The 17747-nt window shown below is 32.2% G+C and overlaps 1 protein-coding gene across 2 annotated transcripts; it reads left to right on the top strand.

Annotated features, from left to right (window-relative positions):
- Nucleotides 1-3344: 3344 nt before the first annotated feature.
- On the top strand, nucleotides 3345-6787 carry LOC110939877 (FT-interacting protein 3). 2 transcript variants are annotated; one of them, XM_035990636.1, is made up of 4 exons: nucleotides 3470-3626; nucleotides 3718-3757; nucleotides 3879-3933; nucleotides 4126-6787. In XM_035990636.1, exon 4 carries the CDS (start codon nucleotides 4142-4144, stop codon nucleotides 6467-6469), a length of 2328 nt encoding a protein of 775 aa, XP_035846529.1. In that variant the 5' UTR covers nucleotides 3470-3626; nucleotides 3718-3757; nucleotides 3879-3933; nucleotides 4126-4141; the 3' UTR covers nucleotides 6470-6787. The 2 variants fall into 2 exon arrangements, with proteins under 2 accessions (XP_022037150.1, XP_035846529.1); XM_022181458.2 differs by lacking the exon at nucleotides 3718-3757 and having other exon boundaries at nucleotides 3345-3626.
- Nucleotides 6788-17747: the final 10960 nt, after the last annotated feature.

Genomic DNA, 17747 nt, shown 5'->3' with positions numbered 1-17747 from the left:
AATGTCGTATAAAAGAGTTATTAACGTTTAAAAAATGGGGGGGGGGGGAATTGGAGGAGAGAGAAACTATTGGCTTGGATTGACTAGAATACCCCTCAACAAACTCAAACGCCTCTTTTCTTCCCTTCAATTTCTCTGATTTAATCTTAGCTCTTGATTAACTAAATGAATGGTTAAGATTACTTCCTAGCCTTCCTAGCCAAATAAGCTTCCTATTGTATCTCCACCCTAACATAAAAATCATTTGGAGCATTTATCGGAATTATTATAAATATTACAGACTTGAGTTAATTACACAAATGGGTCATGTGGTTTATACTTAATTTTGTCTTTGGGTACTAACTTTATTTTTTAACAGGTTTAGGTTCTATGGTTTCAATTTTGTAACACCTTTGGGTACTAACACCAAAATTAGTTAATCAATGACTAAAATACCCTTGTATTTTTTTAAGTTTATCAATGTAACACATTTGGGTACTAACACATAATTTTATTTAATTTTAAATCAATTTTACAAAATCTAATTTTTTTTTTTATTTTCATCTTTTTATTATATCTCTTAATTTACATACTTTATTTATTTTTTTATTTTCATATTTTCATATTTTTATTAAATTTCTTATTTAACATAAAATCTATTTGTTACACCAATATTTTTTTAAATAAAATCTACTAGCTATATAGTTTTATGTAAATTAAATTACTTACTCGTTTTAAATAATGTAAACCTTACTCGTTTTCAATTTTGGATTGAAATGATTGATAATAATAAATATCTTTCATGTAAAAAAATTTAAGCCTTTTTTTAACTCGTTTTTTTTTCATTTACATTTTACTATTTTAGATTTTATGTAAATTAAATATCTTTCTAAAATAGTAAAATGTAAATGAACAAAAAAACAAGTTAAAAATGGCTTAATTTTTTTTACATGAAAGATATTTATTATTATTATTATCAATCATATATATCCAAAATTGAAAACAAGTAAGGTTTACATTATTTAAAATTAGTAAGAAATTTAATTTACGTAAAACTATATAGCTAGTAGATTTTATTTAAAAAATATATTTAAAAAAATACTGGTGTAACAAGTAGATTTTATGTGAAATAAGAAATTTAATAAAAATATGAAAATAAAAAAAATAAATAGACTTTATGTTAATTAAGAGATATAATAAAAAGATGAAAATATAAAAAATAAATATATTTTGTAAAATTGATTTAAACTTAAATAAAATTAGGTGTTAGTACCCAAATGTGTTACATTGATAAACTTAAAAAAATACAAGGGTATTTTAGTAATTAATTAACTAATTTTGGTGTTAGTACCCAAAGGTGTTACAAAATTGAAACCATAAAACCTAAATCTGTTAAAAAATAAAGTTAGTACCCAAAGGCGAAATTAGGTATAAACTACAGGACCTATTTGTGTAATTAACTCTACAGTTAGTAACATATAAGATCACCACCAGTACAAGAAGCTAAATAATGTTCTCAATAGGTTTATAAAAAAGTTAGACGCATATATCATATCTTATAAACTAAATGCAATCCCATAATGTCAAATTATAAATGTATAATATTTACCTATTTCTTATAGGTTAATTTGTAAATTTTGGTTGTGTCTTGAAGATACTATTCAATTTTGTAGGTCTTTAGTCACAAGTGGGTGATTCAAAGTTTTTTTTTTCTCTTTTCTTATAGGTTAATTTGTAAATTTTGGTTGTGTCTTGAAGATACTATTCAATTTTGTAGGTTTTTAGTCACAAGTGGGTGATTCAAAGTTTTTTTTTCTCTTTTATAACACGAGTGATCAAAGTAGTTTTTTTAAGTTTCAAGTTTTTACCTTTACACTTTATATGATATACGCCTTTAATCTTTACTTTTTTTAAGTTTCAAATTTACCTTTATACTGTCGTTTTTCTTATATAAACGTTAAGTTTTTAGACAACATTACTATTCAATTTTTAAATACAAGTTTATGCTTTATGTTATTGTACATTATGCTTTATTGGTCATGCCTTTTTTTTGTAATTTTCCCTTTTTAGCTTAGACTCGGTATAAGCTGTAACACACAAGCGTGGCTCAACGTAAATTTTTTACGGGTTAAGGGTCTTATCAAAACCTGCGGGTCCTTAGTCGACTTAGTTATTCTTTTTTGTGTTTTACGTTTCGGTCTAAATGTTTGTACGTGCTTTAACGTTTTTACGTGTACTTTTCATTAGGTTTAATGGTCCTGCCGCAAAACAAGGGTCCTAACTAGTTGGCTTTACTTTTCAAGTTCCATTCACATTAAAACCAAGCCGAATTCAAGGTTAGTAGCCTACCGAGTTTGTAAATTCAATTCTACCCCTTTATCTCTGTTGGTATTTGGGTTGAGTTCAAGATGACCCCGATACTTTAAATAGTCGTAAGACTATGTGTTGTGGATAGGGTAAAAAAAGGTGTAAAGCCCTGTTGCGGTGGTAGCGTGGGCGCAAACACCGCCCCGTGGGGCACTAAAGAGGCGTGATGAGCATAGATGTGGACCTACATGGCATTAGTTTTTTTCTTTCACCTTTCACCATGTCACACTAAATAGTCTATAAAAAAAAATTGAATAGTCAATTAAACATGTTTTTACGGCTCTTTATAACAAGTGGTCACAAAAATTTATAATATGAAGGGGCCCATAACTAACTACAATAAAGTTAAGGGTCCAGAATCAATTCTGAAAATCATAATTCATAATTCGGTAGGGATGAAGTAGTTATTTGCCAGACCGACCCTAAGTAGTTCCTACTGTGGTAGGGACGTTTGCCCATTTGGCGCTATTATGAAGAATTTGCCAACCCTTCAAATATGGGAAATTACCTTGAGCGGCTTGATATTCTATTAACGCGGCCTGTGTAATGTCCTCGTCGTTATGACCACTTTTCCATCCGTTTTTACTCGTTGGTAAACGGATTGAAAATTTTTACACTTTTTGTAGATATCGGTCCACTTACCCGATATTAAATCCGGTAGCCGGTAGCTGTCCCCCTACCCATGAGCCCGAAAAATAGTTTCCGGATTCGGTTCCAAAAGACGGTTTTATATTTGGTTGTTTGCTACAAAAAATTCAAACTAAAATATAATACAAAAAATTAATAAAGATGGAGAAGATGGTTTGGGAGTGTGTTTGTGTTTAAAAAAAATGGGTGAAGAAGATGATTATATATTGAAATATAAAAGAAATTAATTTTCTTTTATCTTTTTGACCGTTGTAACGGTCTAATTTTGAAACCCAAGGCCCATCACCCCATTATGCTCTTCGCGGGGACCAGGATTCAACCACCCATAACGCCCGCCGTAGTGGTGTTAGGCAACACTATGGGGCGCTATGCCCGATATTGGCATAATATCAATCCCCACTACGGGTGGCGTAAAGACATTAAGACAACATAGACATACATATACACACCACCACCTCTCTCTCTCTCTCTCTCTCTCTCTCTCTCTCTCTAAAATCCTGTTATACCAGTGCACCTTTTTCTCCAAAAAATCTTCTCCATATTCTCATGAATCTCAATCCTCAAATTCTATATAAAAAAACAACATTATTAAATTATTGGTAAATCTAGACAGCTATCTCTTTTATAGTAAGGTATATCACATTCCTCTGATACTCTTGTTGAATGTATCTATATGTTTAAGCACAACATCCAATGAACATTCCTGTATTATTCTGTTTCTAGGATCTTTTCAGAATCTTTGTCTTCATCTCTTACTCTCAGTGTGTCAGATTGTGATTTTCATCTGCCTGTTTTTTTTTTTTTTTTTTTCTACTTCTAGTAGTTTGAATTTGTTAGCTGAAACTAGTGTTTTGATTATTTTACTTTACTTCTTTTGCTTGCAGGACAAAAGCACTTAGATCTGAAGCCTTCTTCAAATCAACTGTTTAAGTTTATCAGGTCTTAAAAAATTAATTACTAGATACATTTTTCTTAATATATTAGTATAAAGTTTTAATTTTGTCTGCCAATTAGTTCCTTAAGTTATGTAATGTAAGCACTTTTTGTTAATTATTCAATTTAAAACTCTAAAAGCTTTTGAACTTTTAACAATGTATGGTTTTTTTTTTTTTTTTTTTTTTTTTTTTACAGTTGTGAGAAAACAAAGATGATGCACAGACCTCCTCCCCCTATGGATTACTCCCTGAAGGAGACAAAACCGCACCTCGGTGGAGGAAAAATGGCGGGGGATAAGGTGACTAGTACATATGACCTGGTGGAACAAATGCAGTACTTATATGTTCGCGTAGTGAAAGCACGCGATTTACCTGCTATGGATGTTACGGGTAGTTGTGACCCGTATGCTGAGGTTCGGTTAGGAAACTACAAGGGGACGACTCGACATTTTGAGAAGAAGTCGAATCCTGAATGGAACCAAGTGTTTGCTTTCTCTAGGGACAGGATTCAGGCGGGTATGGTCGAGGTGACGGTTAAGGATAAAGATGTTGTGAAAGATGATTTCATGGGTTGTGTGTTGTTTGATCTTAACGAGGTTCCGAAGCGGGTCCCACCGGATAGTCCTCTCGCGCCTCAGTGGTATAGGTTAGAAGATAGAAAAGGGAACAAGCTGAAAGGAGAGGTAATGTTAGCTGTTTGGTGGGGTACGCAAGCCGACGAAGCGTTTCCTGAAGCGTGGCATTCGGATGCCGCAACTTCTGGTGGGGCCGCCGACGCTCTTGCTAATATCCGTTCCAAGGTGTATCTTTCGCCTAAACTTTGGTATCTCCGAGTTAACGTGATTGAAGCACAGGATTTGATACCCAATGGTGATCGAACGAGGTTTCCCCAATTTTTTGTCAAGGCGGTTCTTGGAAACCAGGCGCTAAGAACTAGAGTATCTACGCATAAATCTATGTATCCTATGTGGAATGAAGATTTAATGTTTGTAGCGGCTGAACCGTTCGAAGAACAGTTGATTTTGAGCGTTGAAGATAGGGTTGCGCCGAATAAAGAGGAAGTACTTGGAATGTGCGCAATCCCGTTGCAGTATGTGGAACGGCGGTTAGATCATAGACTTATTATCACCCCAAGGTGGTTTAGTCTTCATAAGCATGTTATGATCGATGGCGAAATAAAGGAAGTGAAATTCGCTAGCAAGATTCATATGCGGATTTGCTTAGAAGGCGGTTATCATGTTCTCGATGAATCTACGCACTATAGTAGTGATCTTAGACCGACGGCTAAACCGTTATGGAAGAATAGCATCGGTGTACTCGAAGTGGGAATCTTGAGTGCTCATGGGTTAACACCAATGAAGTCGAAAGACGGAAGGGCGACAACCGATGCGTACTGTGTGGCTAAATACGGGACGAAATGGGTCAGAACACGGACAATAATAAACAGTTTTACTCCAAAATGGAACGAGCAGTATACGTGGGAAGTTTATGATCCGTGCACCGTTATAACAATCGGTGTGTTTGATAACTGCCATCTGTACAGTGGTAATGATGCGAAGGATTCTAGAATCGGTAAGGTTAGAATCCGTCTTTCGACACTTGAAACTGACCGTGTTTACACACATTCGTACCCTCTTTTAGTTTTGCATCCATCCGGGGTGAAAAAAATGGGCGAGATTCATTTGGCGGTTAGGTTTACATGCTCGTCGTTGCTAAACATGATGCACATGTACTCGCAACCACTTTTGCCCAAAATGCACTACATTTACCCGTTAACGATCTCCCAACTTGAGAGCTTGAGGCACCAAGCCACTCAGATTGTGTCCATGCGGTTGAGCCGCGCTGAGCCACCTTTACGGAAAGAGATTGTGGAGTATATGCTGGATGTCGGTTCGCACAAGTGGAGTATGCGAAGAAGTAAAGCGAATCTCTCTAGAATCATGGGAGTTTTCGGTGGTTTTATCGCAATTGGAAAATGGTTCGGTCAGATATGTTATTGGAAGAATCCGATCACTACGGTTTTGATTCACATTCTGTTCTTGATACTCGTTTTGTACCCCGAGCTGATTCTCCCGACGATTTTTCTTTACATGTTCTTGATCGGCGTTTGGTACTACCGATGGAGACCAAAGAACCCACCCCATATGGACACTCGCCTCTCATGCGCAGATAACGCACACCCAGATGAACTTGACGAAGAATTCGACACCTTTCCCACTTCTCGGCATCCTGACATCATCAGAATGAGATACGACCGGTTAAGGAGTTTTTCCGGAAGGATTCAAACCGTCGTCGGCGATTTAGCAACACAAGGAGAAAGACTTCAGTCTTTACTTAGCTGGAGAGACCCTAGAGCTACAGCATTGTTTGTTATCTTCTGTTTAATCGCTGCTATCGTTCTGTATGTCACGCCTTTTCAAGTTGTCGCCCTTATCACCGGCTTCTATGTCTTACGACACCCAAGGTTCCGCCACAGGCTGCCATCCGTCCCACTCAACTATTTCAGAAGATTGCCCGCGAAAACTGACTGCATGCTTTGATCAACCCAAAATCAAAACCTGTGAATCTTTCGGCTTCAGAAGGCATCAATCCTGTTAAGATGCATACAATTTTCTTGTCATGTTATTTTGTACATCTTGTTGTTTCGTCCCCCCCCCCCCCCCCCCCCCCCACCACAAAAAAAAAAAAAAAAAAAAAAAAAAAAAAAAAAAAAACCTTGAACATGTCTCATTTTGTTCAAATGTATCAATAATGTTTATTCGTAGCTTATCGTAATTATCTCGGTGATAAATATCTTGTACCGCAAATTAACTTCGATTAAACGTTTCTTGAATAAGGAAAGAATTCCTGTTTCTGTTACAGTGTTACATATTTGATAATTGTGTATTTGTCTAAGGTTGGTTGATGTTACAGTTATATTAGAATAGGAATTTTCTAATTTTATGTGGGACAAAAATAACTAGACAAAATGACAGATCAAGTATTTCTGCCCTGGATGTACTTCATTTTTCTTACACTAACTGTTTTGGACTTTGGTATATTTTGTTCTAGTTTCAGCAATGAAATGTTAATTGCTGGATAAAATTATAATGAGACAAAATGACACAACTGGATTCATGTCAGGGGCGGAGGTAGTGTAGAAGCAGGGGTAGCAACGGGTTATGCCTCAACTCGGTCTCCGTAGTGCAAACATACCCCTCAACTCCGTTTACGTAGTGTAAAATTTTTAAATTTTTTCGGGTTTTATACGCAGGATACCCCTGATCTAAAAAAATGAGGATACCTCTGAATTTTTGGGCTCCGCCACTGATTCATGTTACTACACAATTGAAATCTTTAAGTTTCTTGACCCATGTGCAGATCAACATGCTTTTATTCTGGGCCTTTAGTGGATATTGGTCCCAATAGTTATGTTACTATCATGCCGCATGGATCAGTAGTCACCAATAATACAATTCACTTTTGTAGATTTTGTTTTTTAATTTTTTTTATTTATTTTAGAGCAGCTAATTCACATACACTCTAAGCCTACTTCTAAATCCTCAACATGGCTGGCCTTGAAGGTGGGCGGGGAGGACCACCGGCCAGGGCCCAATATTTCGAAGAGCACGTTATTTTTTAAAAAACTCCGATATGTATATGTAAAGATAAATAAATTAATAAGGTATACCCGTACAAACACCAACATAGACCTACTTACAAAACTATTTTTTATGGTTTAGATTAGTTATTAGCTCATTGACATTAGGTTTAGACATTTAGTGAGCCCAATACCTAAATTTCGTTAAGGCCTAAGAGCATGTTTTTTCAAGCTCGAACAGTGTACATGAATTCTCAGGGCCGACCCTGATACTCAACCACCTAGGGAGGAAAAAATTTCAGACGAATCTGGAAATTGTGTTAAAGAGTATTATTGACATGAACATGGTTTGTAAATTAACTTACAATTTTTTAAAAGATTTTTTTTTTTTTTCATATTAATGATGGTTGGTGCATATCATTGGTTTCTTTTTGTTTTCAGTATTACAGCTGTAGACAATATTGTTTTGAAAGTGAATTTTGGAAGGTTGTTGTTGCTAGAATATATTGGCCATGTGCCCGGTTTTCAACCCGATATGACATATTTCCTGAGTTGAATTCCCACAAATATGAAATATTATGAAGACATACCACTTCATATTTTACAGACCGTAACATGGGCCGGACAACTCGTGTTGTTGCTCGAGGCTCAAATTTTAAAAGGGTTCGAAAGGTTTTTATAAGCTTTTATATATATAGTATAAATTATATATTTAATATATACATCACTAGGTTAGAACCCCGTGTATTACACGGGTTGAATAAATATAATTATATATACTAAGTAATAAAATAGTTACATCTTTTAAAAACTCGTGTATTGCATGATTTGAATAAACACATGTCTTGCACGAATAATTTAGTCGGTTAACACATTTAGTAATCAAGATGTGTTTTCTAACAAAATTTTTTACTTTGGTTTTTTATTTATTATTAGGTTAGAAACTTACGTATCACCTGATCTTGGATAATCAGCAGGAAAAAAGAAAAGAAATATTTTAGTAAAAAATATTAAATATATAAAAGATAAGCTAGATATTATGATTTAATATTATTATTTCATTGGAGTGTAAAATGGGATACTGGAATCCTTTATTAGAAGTAGGATTCTAAATATACCACATGTATAAAAAATATATATAAAACGCTAATATATTTTTTTAGATTTTAATAATTAATATATGATTATAATAATTAATATATTATTATCAGTTATCTTTGTCTTTATCATTAAAATCTCTTCAACAAATTTTAAATTTTAAATTTAATATTATCAATAACTGATTTTCCATAATAAATATTTACAAAAATAATTAAGACTGACTCATAGAGCGTCATGTGTCCCTAACATGGTTTATTTTATTATATAGTATAGATAATATAAAAATATATATATCTTTAAAAATCTCGTTTATTACACGAGTTGAATAAATGTAATATTGTTTATTAAATAATAAAATAATACATCTTTAAAAAACCTCATTTATTACACGGGTTGAATAAATCTATACTATATAATAAAAGAAACCACTTTAGGGACACTTGTCATCATATTAGGCCATCTCTTATAGATAATTATTATTTTAGTTTAATGTCTTCTAATTAATTAATTAATTATAGATAACACTCCTTTTTTTAAAACAACTAAAACTAAAAATCAAATTAAATTATAGAATCAAAACTACTCCAAAATAAAACTATATCAATTATTTATCTACCGACTATTTTTAGATGATTAATGAAAGAGTATTTATTTATTATTTTTATTTTATTTTTTAATTGTTTATAAACGATTAATGGCATATGCCTAGCTTCATTTTGATTTTTATTGGAGCATAATCAACAATACATATATAATTTTTTTTACTCAAATCTATTATTTTTAATAGCTAACTAACTAAGGTCGTTTTAGTTTTCTTTTTTAACTGTTGTAATTATAGCTATTTTCAAATATACTTTTTGTTTTCTTTTATAATTGTTGAAGAATAATCTTTTATCACGTATATTTTGATTTCAAGTATATTGTTGCGGCATACTTATATTTATGTATTCCTTGAGATAAATTTTATTCAAATCAAGATAAGAACAAAGTTGTACAAGTAACCGAGCAAAAACAATTAAAGTATAACCTTTTATAACATTCTGATTTTTAGTGTATCGTTGCGGCATGCTTATATTTAATCTTTTGCATTAACCGAACGGGTCAAATACAATTTATCTATTTCTATATTGTTCGATCGATGTAAAGCACGTGTTTATATCCTTTTGAGCATATCACGACTTTATTTTTAGATACTAAAACCATAAAGAACCAAACAAATATCTATCGAATTCACGCTGCAATAATCTTAAAAGTAAAATGGAATCCGGAAAAATAAATCGTTGGAGGGGGAGATAGATTAATATAACTATAATCTTAAAAATATAGTTACGTGAGTTTTACCGTTTAAAGAGAATAATAAGCTTATGTAATCAGGTCGTATAATTTTTTTTAACATTTCAAATAAAGTTATTAAATTATATAACCAATTTTATCCAAAGTTTGGTTCAGATTAAATGCTTATCAGTTATTTAATTATTTATGTATAGAATTAAAAATAAGATTTTTTATAGGGGTAGAGTTTGACAACTTCAAAGCTATTTATTTTAGAAAGGGGGTGTAAAAAGTAAAAATGGGGATGCATTTAGCTAAGCCCTTTAGTTTAATATCTTATATTATAAATAACCCTCCTACCAAATATTATTAGTTTAATATCTTATGGATAATTATTATTTAGTTTAATCTCCTTCCCATTTATAATATTATTTATTTGAATTAATTATATTTGAACGTTTTGTTTAGTTTGGTATCAAATAGATTTTACGAAACTTAAAAGAAAATTAACTAATATTATTTATCATTTATACATTTACGGAGTTTTAAATAAAGGGTTAAATTTTTTGAGACTTCGTTAACAAATTTTACTTTGTATTAATATATTAAATATTTTTATTTTCACTATACAAAATTACATTTACTCGACCCATGTAACACATGAGGTTTTTTAAGATATAACTTTTTATTATTTGATATATAAAATTAGATTTATTCAATTCGTACAATACATGAGGTTTTTTAAGGATATATATTTTTTATTATTGAGTACAGGAAATTACATTTATTCAAACCGTATAATGTGCATATTTTTAAAAATGTAATTTTTTATTATTTGGTATATAAAATTACATTTATTCAACCCGTGTAATAAATGAGATTTTTTAAAGATGTATTATTTTATTATTTGGTAAACAATATTACATTTATTCGACCCGTGTAATACATGTGGTTTTAAATATATAATTTTTTTATTTGGTATATAAAATTACATTTATTCAACCCGTACAATATGGTTCTTACAGATATAACATTTTATTATTTAATATATAAAATTATATTTATTCAACACGTACAATAAGTGAGGTTTTAAAGATATATTATTTTATTATTTAGTATATAAAATTTATTTATTCAACCCCGTGTAATACACGGGGTTATAACCTAGTGTAGTTTTATATACCAAACAATAAAAAATACATCTTTAAAAATATGTGCATTACATGGTTTGAATAAATGTAATTTTCTGTACTTAATAATAAAAATATATATCCTTAAAAAAACACGGGGGTTTTACTCTCTGATCGAGGTTCTCGGCATGGAAAAATCTTCGTAAACCCCGTGTATTGTACGAATTGAATAAATGTAATTTTATATATCAAATAATAAAAGGTTATATCTTAAAAAACCTCATGTGTTACATGGGTCGAGTAAATGTAATTTTGCATAGTAAAAATAAAAATAAAAATAAAAATATTTAATATATTAATACAAAGTTTGGTTTTCGTGATTAAAATAGATTATTCGTTTATTTTTGAAAAATTAGAGATTAAATTCAAAAATTTGATAAATCACAAGGATCATCCATATATTTTACTCAACATATTATTTTCATAATTTATTACTATCTAACTTTAAATAAATTATAGAGGATATATATTGACACTCTTATTCCTCTAAATAAATACATACATCTATATTATTTAATATGATTTAAAGTAACTTTTTTAACGGCTGATGGTTAAATTAGATTCGACATTCATTACCTTTAGTTTTGAAAGCTAGCAACTTAATCTAATTTATTTCAAGATTTAATGTTTGAAATATTAAATTTAATTTATCTATAATTTATTAATTAGAAGAGATTAAATTAAAATAATAATTATCTATAAGAGATAGTCTAATACGATGACAAGTGTCCCTAAAGTGGTTTCTTTTATTATATAGTATAGACTAGGTTATTTCCCGTGTGACACACGGGTATAATAAATAAAACTTGTATAAACTTTAAAGCCGTAAATAACCGAGATTACACATAAATTTAAATAACCGAGAGACATAAAATGCATTAGAATTAAGACACTAACTCGGTGAGAATATGAATGCATTACAAAAATATACAAATAATTCATAAATTTGTAAATATGGTTTACTTGGTAAATGTTGTTGTTGGTGTTATATTTTTTAGATCATACGTAATAGATTTTGACAAATTTGATGATGATAATATCTTGCTAGAATTGTTGTTTTAAGTATCATATTGGATCTATGATAATCCAACAACTTTTTAAATTTTGGCCTTTCGGTAGCGTTGGTATAACCATTGTCGAGGGTACAACATGCAAGAAATAATTAACTTTTTGTTTTTTTGAATGAAAATGAAAAGATGTCATCATATTATAAAGAAAATATGTTTATGCTAAACAGAAATTGTTTTATCAATTTAATATCTCAAATTTAATTGGAAATAAAAATATAAAGAGTTAACTGTCATTTTCATCCCTGTGGTTTGTTCATTTCTGTCATTTCAGTCCAATTTTCAAAAATGCGTCATTTTCCTCCCCGACGTTCTAGAAACATGACATTTCAGTCCAAAAAGATAGCGCCTATTAAAAACGTTGAGGACAGAACTGGCACAAGGCGTTATGTTTTTGGACTGAAGTGGCAGAAATGAACAAACCACGGGGACGAAACTGGCGCAAATTTAAAAATTGGACTGAAATGGCAGAAATGAACAAACCACATGGATGATATAAAAACACTTGTAATAAGTTGTATTTTTCTAAAAACCAATACAATAATTAAATTCAACTAAATTAAGAAAAATGATTTATCCCTAAACCATTTGTTAAACATTGAGATTATTACATGTATTTTTAAGCAAATTAATTTGTAAAGATTGGCCAATTCAATATGAATAAAAGAAATTATATTTTCTAGCATGTAGAATATATTTTTAAATTGCTTATCCAAATTTTAATTGATAGTTATCTTTAAGCAAATTAATTAGTAAAGATACTGTCCAATTCCTTTAATTATCTTTTAGCATGTAGAATATAATTTTAAATTACATATGTAAATTTTAATTGATAGTTATCTGAATTTAAAAAAAATAAGTAGAGATAAATAGAAAAATACATTTTTTTAGGCGGGAAAACTCTATGGAAATCACCCCAGAGAATGACACGTGTCTTTAATAGGTTTACTTTATTATATGTATAGATTTATTGTATATAAAAGTTTTAATGGTGGAGTGGAAAAATCATCTCAAGATAATGTAGAGGTCTAAAGTTCAAGGCTACCAAGTGCTTATTTTTTTAATTCATTTCCCCCTTACCATAATTTTGAGCCTAACATTTTATTTTGCCCGGGGCCTAATTTATTTTTGGAGTCTCGGAGACGGCTCTGATTCGGAACTACGAAAATGATGAAAGAGGAAAATATAAATCATTTTTGTCTAATTATTTATATTTTATCATAAACTTTTAATCAAGAGTAAATTACAAAAATCGTCCTTTATTAGGGCTGTTCATGAGCCGAACCGAGCCAGGCTAAGCTCGGGCTCGGCTTGATTATAAACCGAGCTGGCTCGGCTCGGCTCAGCTCGGATTTGAAACCGAGCTGAAAATCTAAGCTCGGGCTCGGCTTGGTTTTAAACCGAGCTAGCTCGGCTCGGCTTGGTTTGGCTCGATTTTATAAAAAAAAAAAACTAATATATACCTCTTAAAATTTAATAGCCTAAAATATTATTCAATAATTTAAAAGAATATATATTCAAAATCAGTTCAACCTAATACAATTCAAACCAAAATCAATTTTAACAACGCAAAATAAGTTTTAATTTCAATAAAATACAATATTAGTTCATTAGTATGGTAATCAATATTCAAATATGCCATAAATATCAAATTACAAACCTATATACATGTAAATAATAATCAGCTTTTTTGTAATATATTATAATGTATATAAAATTAAAACTTATTATAAGTAAAATAATTCGAGCTAAACTGATTCGAGCTACAAAGCGAGCCGAACCGAGCCAGCTCGGCTCATTACGAGCCGAGCCGAGCTAGGCTCCCTTTCTAACCGAGCCGAGCCGGCTCGGCTCACTTTTAAACCGAGCCAAATCGAGCGAGCTTTTCTGAGCTAAATCCGAGCGAGCTTCGAGCGAGCTCTAAGCCGCGAGCTTTTTGAACAACCCTATCCTTTATGTATGTCACTTATTGCAAAGTGTGTCCTTTGTTTTCAATAATTACAGAAAAAGTACTCGATGTTTGCAAACCTTTGCAAGTTATGTCCTTTAGCCCTAACTCGCTTAATTTTTGTAGTTAAATCTGACCAAATGGACCCCACATGAGGGTATTTTTATGGTTAAATATGACCAAATGGACCTCACATGAGAGTAAAATGACCAAAATACCCTTATGTGGGGTCCATTTGGTCAGATTTAACTACAAAAAATTAATTGAGTTAGGGCTAAAGGACATAACTTGCAAGAGTTTGCAAACATCGAGTACGTTTTTTTGTAATTATTGAAGATAAATGACACAATTTGCAATAAGTGATATACATAAAGGACGATTTTTATAATTTACTTTTTAATCAATGTGAAAATAATCGGACACTTTATTGATTTTGCTGAATGGACCAGTCTTAAAACCAAATGATCTAAACGAAATCTAAAAAATATGAAAACTTCAAACATTAATGATCCAAAAATATTTTTTAACAAGATTTTTTTACTCTTATATACAGAATACGACTTTAGGAGAACGTCTTGGGACATATGAAAACGTCCAGCGAGAAATTTAAAGTATACAATAATGTTCCGCATATTATCTCACAATAGAGGTGATACACCGTGCTAATCCTCTAGTTTAGTGTTGTTAAGGGTCTGTTTGGTACCCTCTTAATGACCATTCAGATGCTACCTCTTAATGGTTTAAAACCTCTAAATGAATAAGAGGTAACCTCAAGTCTGAATGGTTAAGAAGTAACTCTTGAATGGTAAATCATCACATGTCACATTCTTCTACCTTCTCATTGGTAAAATTCTTAATGGTTCCATTAAAAGGTAGCCTCTTAATGACCATTCAGAGGCTACCAAACAACCCCTAACTCATGTTAGAGTAAACAACAATTTGCGTCCCTGGACTTGTTGGCCGGTGTCAAGTCGAGACCGTAAAGTTAAAATTTTGCTTTTTGAGTCCCGAACTTATTAAAAGCGCTACCATATGAGTCCCTGAGGGCAACTTCTCTTAGTTTGACCAAAGTTAACTGTTAATGGAGAGGGTAATTTCGTCATTTTAGCAATAAACCCCCAAACTATATTAGAAACTCATTGCGAAATGCGACCCTCATTTTATAACCCCTTCGTAAGTCAAGACCCAGTACAAAGCCCTAATCCTCTCATTGTTCATGAAACCTTCTATCACCACATGAGATGGCAGACTTGTACTGGCGAATTCGTGGTGAAAATGTGTATTGCGATCCTAAAGAGTTATACGGTAAGTGTTTTCTTGTTAAATTAGGATGTCTTGCATGGGTTTATCTTCAAATTACAGGTGATCAACCAAAGTTCTGTACTCTAAAATTTCATCATGGGGGTGAGTTTTCTGATTATCTAGGAAGGGAGTACAACTATGGTAAGATAAGCTATGTTGACAATGTAAATACTGAGCAATTGCGTTTTGATGTCCTGGATCGAATTATGAAAGAGATTGGTGTTGGTTCAGTTCTGTTTATACATGAAGGAAAACATTAAAACATACCTGTTATAGCAGACCGTGCGCTGGAGAATCCAGTAATGGAGTTCGACATGCTTGTCATCGTGATCTGGTTCCTCCTTAGGGTGCTGACTAATGATGGGGACTTAGAAAACCGAAAAGGGATATCGGCTAGGAGAGGAGGTCGAACTTATGATGTTATGGCTAATGGGGTGTGTGTAATTGTGTAACTGAGTAACCCCTTAACCTCTACATAATTCTCCTTATATAAGCACCCAGGAGGAAACTTAATTAGTTAATAAGGGTAATATGGTCCATCAACAATTACCAACTAATTATTTAATAGGTTATAATATATTTTGATCTCTATAATGTAAATGATTATGATGGCTATAGATTAAATATCAATACGTAATATATTTAATCTTACAATTGGATACTCAGTAGATGATGTGTTCTCTTATTTTACCAAGAATCCTCATGCCTGTTTGGATTTTGGGCTTAGGCAGCTTACTAATGAAATTTTATAGGACATTTGTGTGATCTAGCCAGTAAAGGGTATAAGCTTATTGACCTCTATGTTGAAATCGGTCATTCCAATGTGATTAGGGAATCCTTAGACGATGTTGAGACATCACACAATGATGTTCAAAACGAAGTAACCCCTTTTGTAAGACAATTGTTGTTGTTGAAAACACAGACTTTGTTGAAAGTCAATGTTTTTCCTCTTCAAGTAACCTATTTCAGGACCAATCATAGCCTATCAGTACCATACCAATTTCAGTACCGAAATCGCTAAAAAGTGGCCAAGTGGGTACCAATCGATACCAAAAATAATTTTACACGAGAAATTCGATACTGGCACCGGTAAAATGCCAGTAATACCGAGTTCAGTCTTTCATCAGGCTCTCAGCACTTCATTGAAATCCCCCGAAGCAATCCATATTCCCAGTACCAATCGATAACCTTTGTTGCACCGGGAAACAATGGCGTTGAATCGTTGATTCAGAAAAGTTTGAGAAAAATCTGATTTTTGTGTTTTTGTTGTGCCAACGAAGATGGGTTCTGTTTAATGTTGCTATAGTGACACAATTCATCACACATAATTTCTAAATGCAACTATGTAACTGGATTCTTGAATCATTGTTCTTTTTTATTCTTGGTGGAAATGATAAAGGGTTGCAAGATTCCGGCATGGTGGCCACTGGCCGGATATTTCGTTTTCCCGACGGCAATATTGGTCGCTGAAGTTCTGGTCAAGAGTAGGTTTTTGTTATTTAGTATATTTTGTTTGTTTAATAATACAGGGGTATTTTGGTCATTTTCTAAAGTTTAATGTCAAAACGAACGGTCATCTGCTCTAAGGTCTATTACTCTATTAGTGTTACAGTTGAGTAAACCAAAGGGAGTATAGATGTAATTTTTGAAAAGTGTGGACTAAAAGTGAAATATGGACATAAAATAGGGGTATTTTGGTCATTTTCTAAAGTTTAACGTAAAAAACGAATGGGCATCCGCTCTAAGGTGTATTACTCTATTAGTGTTACAGTTGAGTAAACCAAAGGGAGTATAGATGTAATTTTTGAAAAGTGTGGACTAAAAGTGAAATATGGACATAAAATAGGGGTATTTTGGTCATTTTCTAAAGTTTAACGTCAAAAAGTAATGGTCATCCGCTCAAAGGTCTATTACTCTATTGGTGTTACAGTTGAGTAAACCAAAGGGAGTATAGATGTAATTCTAAAGTTTAACGTCAAAAACAAACGGTCATCCTCTCTAAGGTCTATTACTTTATTAGACCACCCGTACTCGTTGCCATTTGGGCGTTTTTAAGCCCAAGCACGCCCGAATCACGCCCCCCGCCTCGGCCCCGGTGGGCGTTTTTTTGCGAAAAACTGGTTGGGGCGTCCACTATTCCACGCCCAGCTTCAAATCTTTTGCCCAATCACCAGTTTCCAAGCTTTACTTGTCCAAAAACAATTTTTTATGGTTTTTCATTTATTTAATTCTATTACACCACAATGCCCACATCCCCACTACACCTATTTTAGAAAAACGCCCCACAGTTGAGTAAATCATAGCGAACTAATTACTATTTATCAGCTTTATCTCTACTAATCCTGAACAATCATGATA

This window comes from Helianthus annuus, chromosome 5, assembly GCF_002127325.2.
Source record: "Helianthus annuus cultivar XRQ/B chromosome 5, HanXRQr2.0-SUNRISE, whole genome shotgun sequence".
Classification (NCBI taxonomy): Eukaryota; Viridiplantae; Streptophyta; class Magnoliopsida; order Asterales; family Asteraceae; genus Helianthus; species Helianthus annuus.
This window is presented reverse-complemented; position numbering and strand designations above follow the sequence as displayed.

Excerpts from the sequence above, each read along its gene's own strand:
- LOC110939877 (XM_022181458.2), top strand. The coding sequence starts at position 4,142 with ATGATGCACAGACCTCCTCCCCCTATGGATTACTCCCTGAAGGAGACA.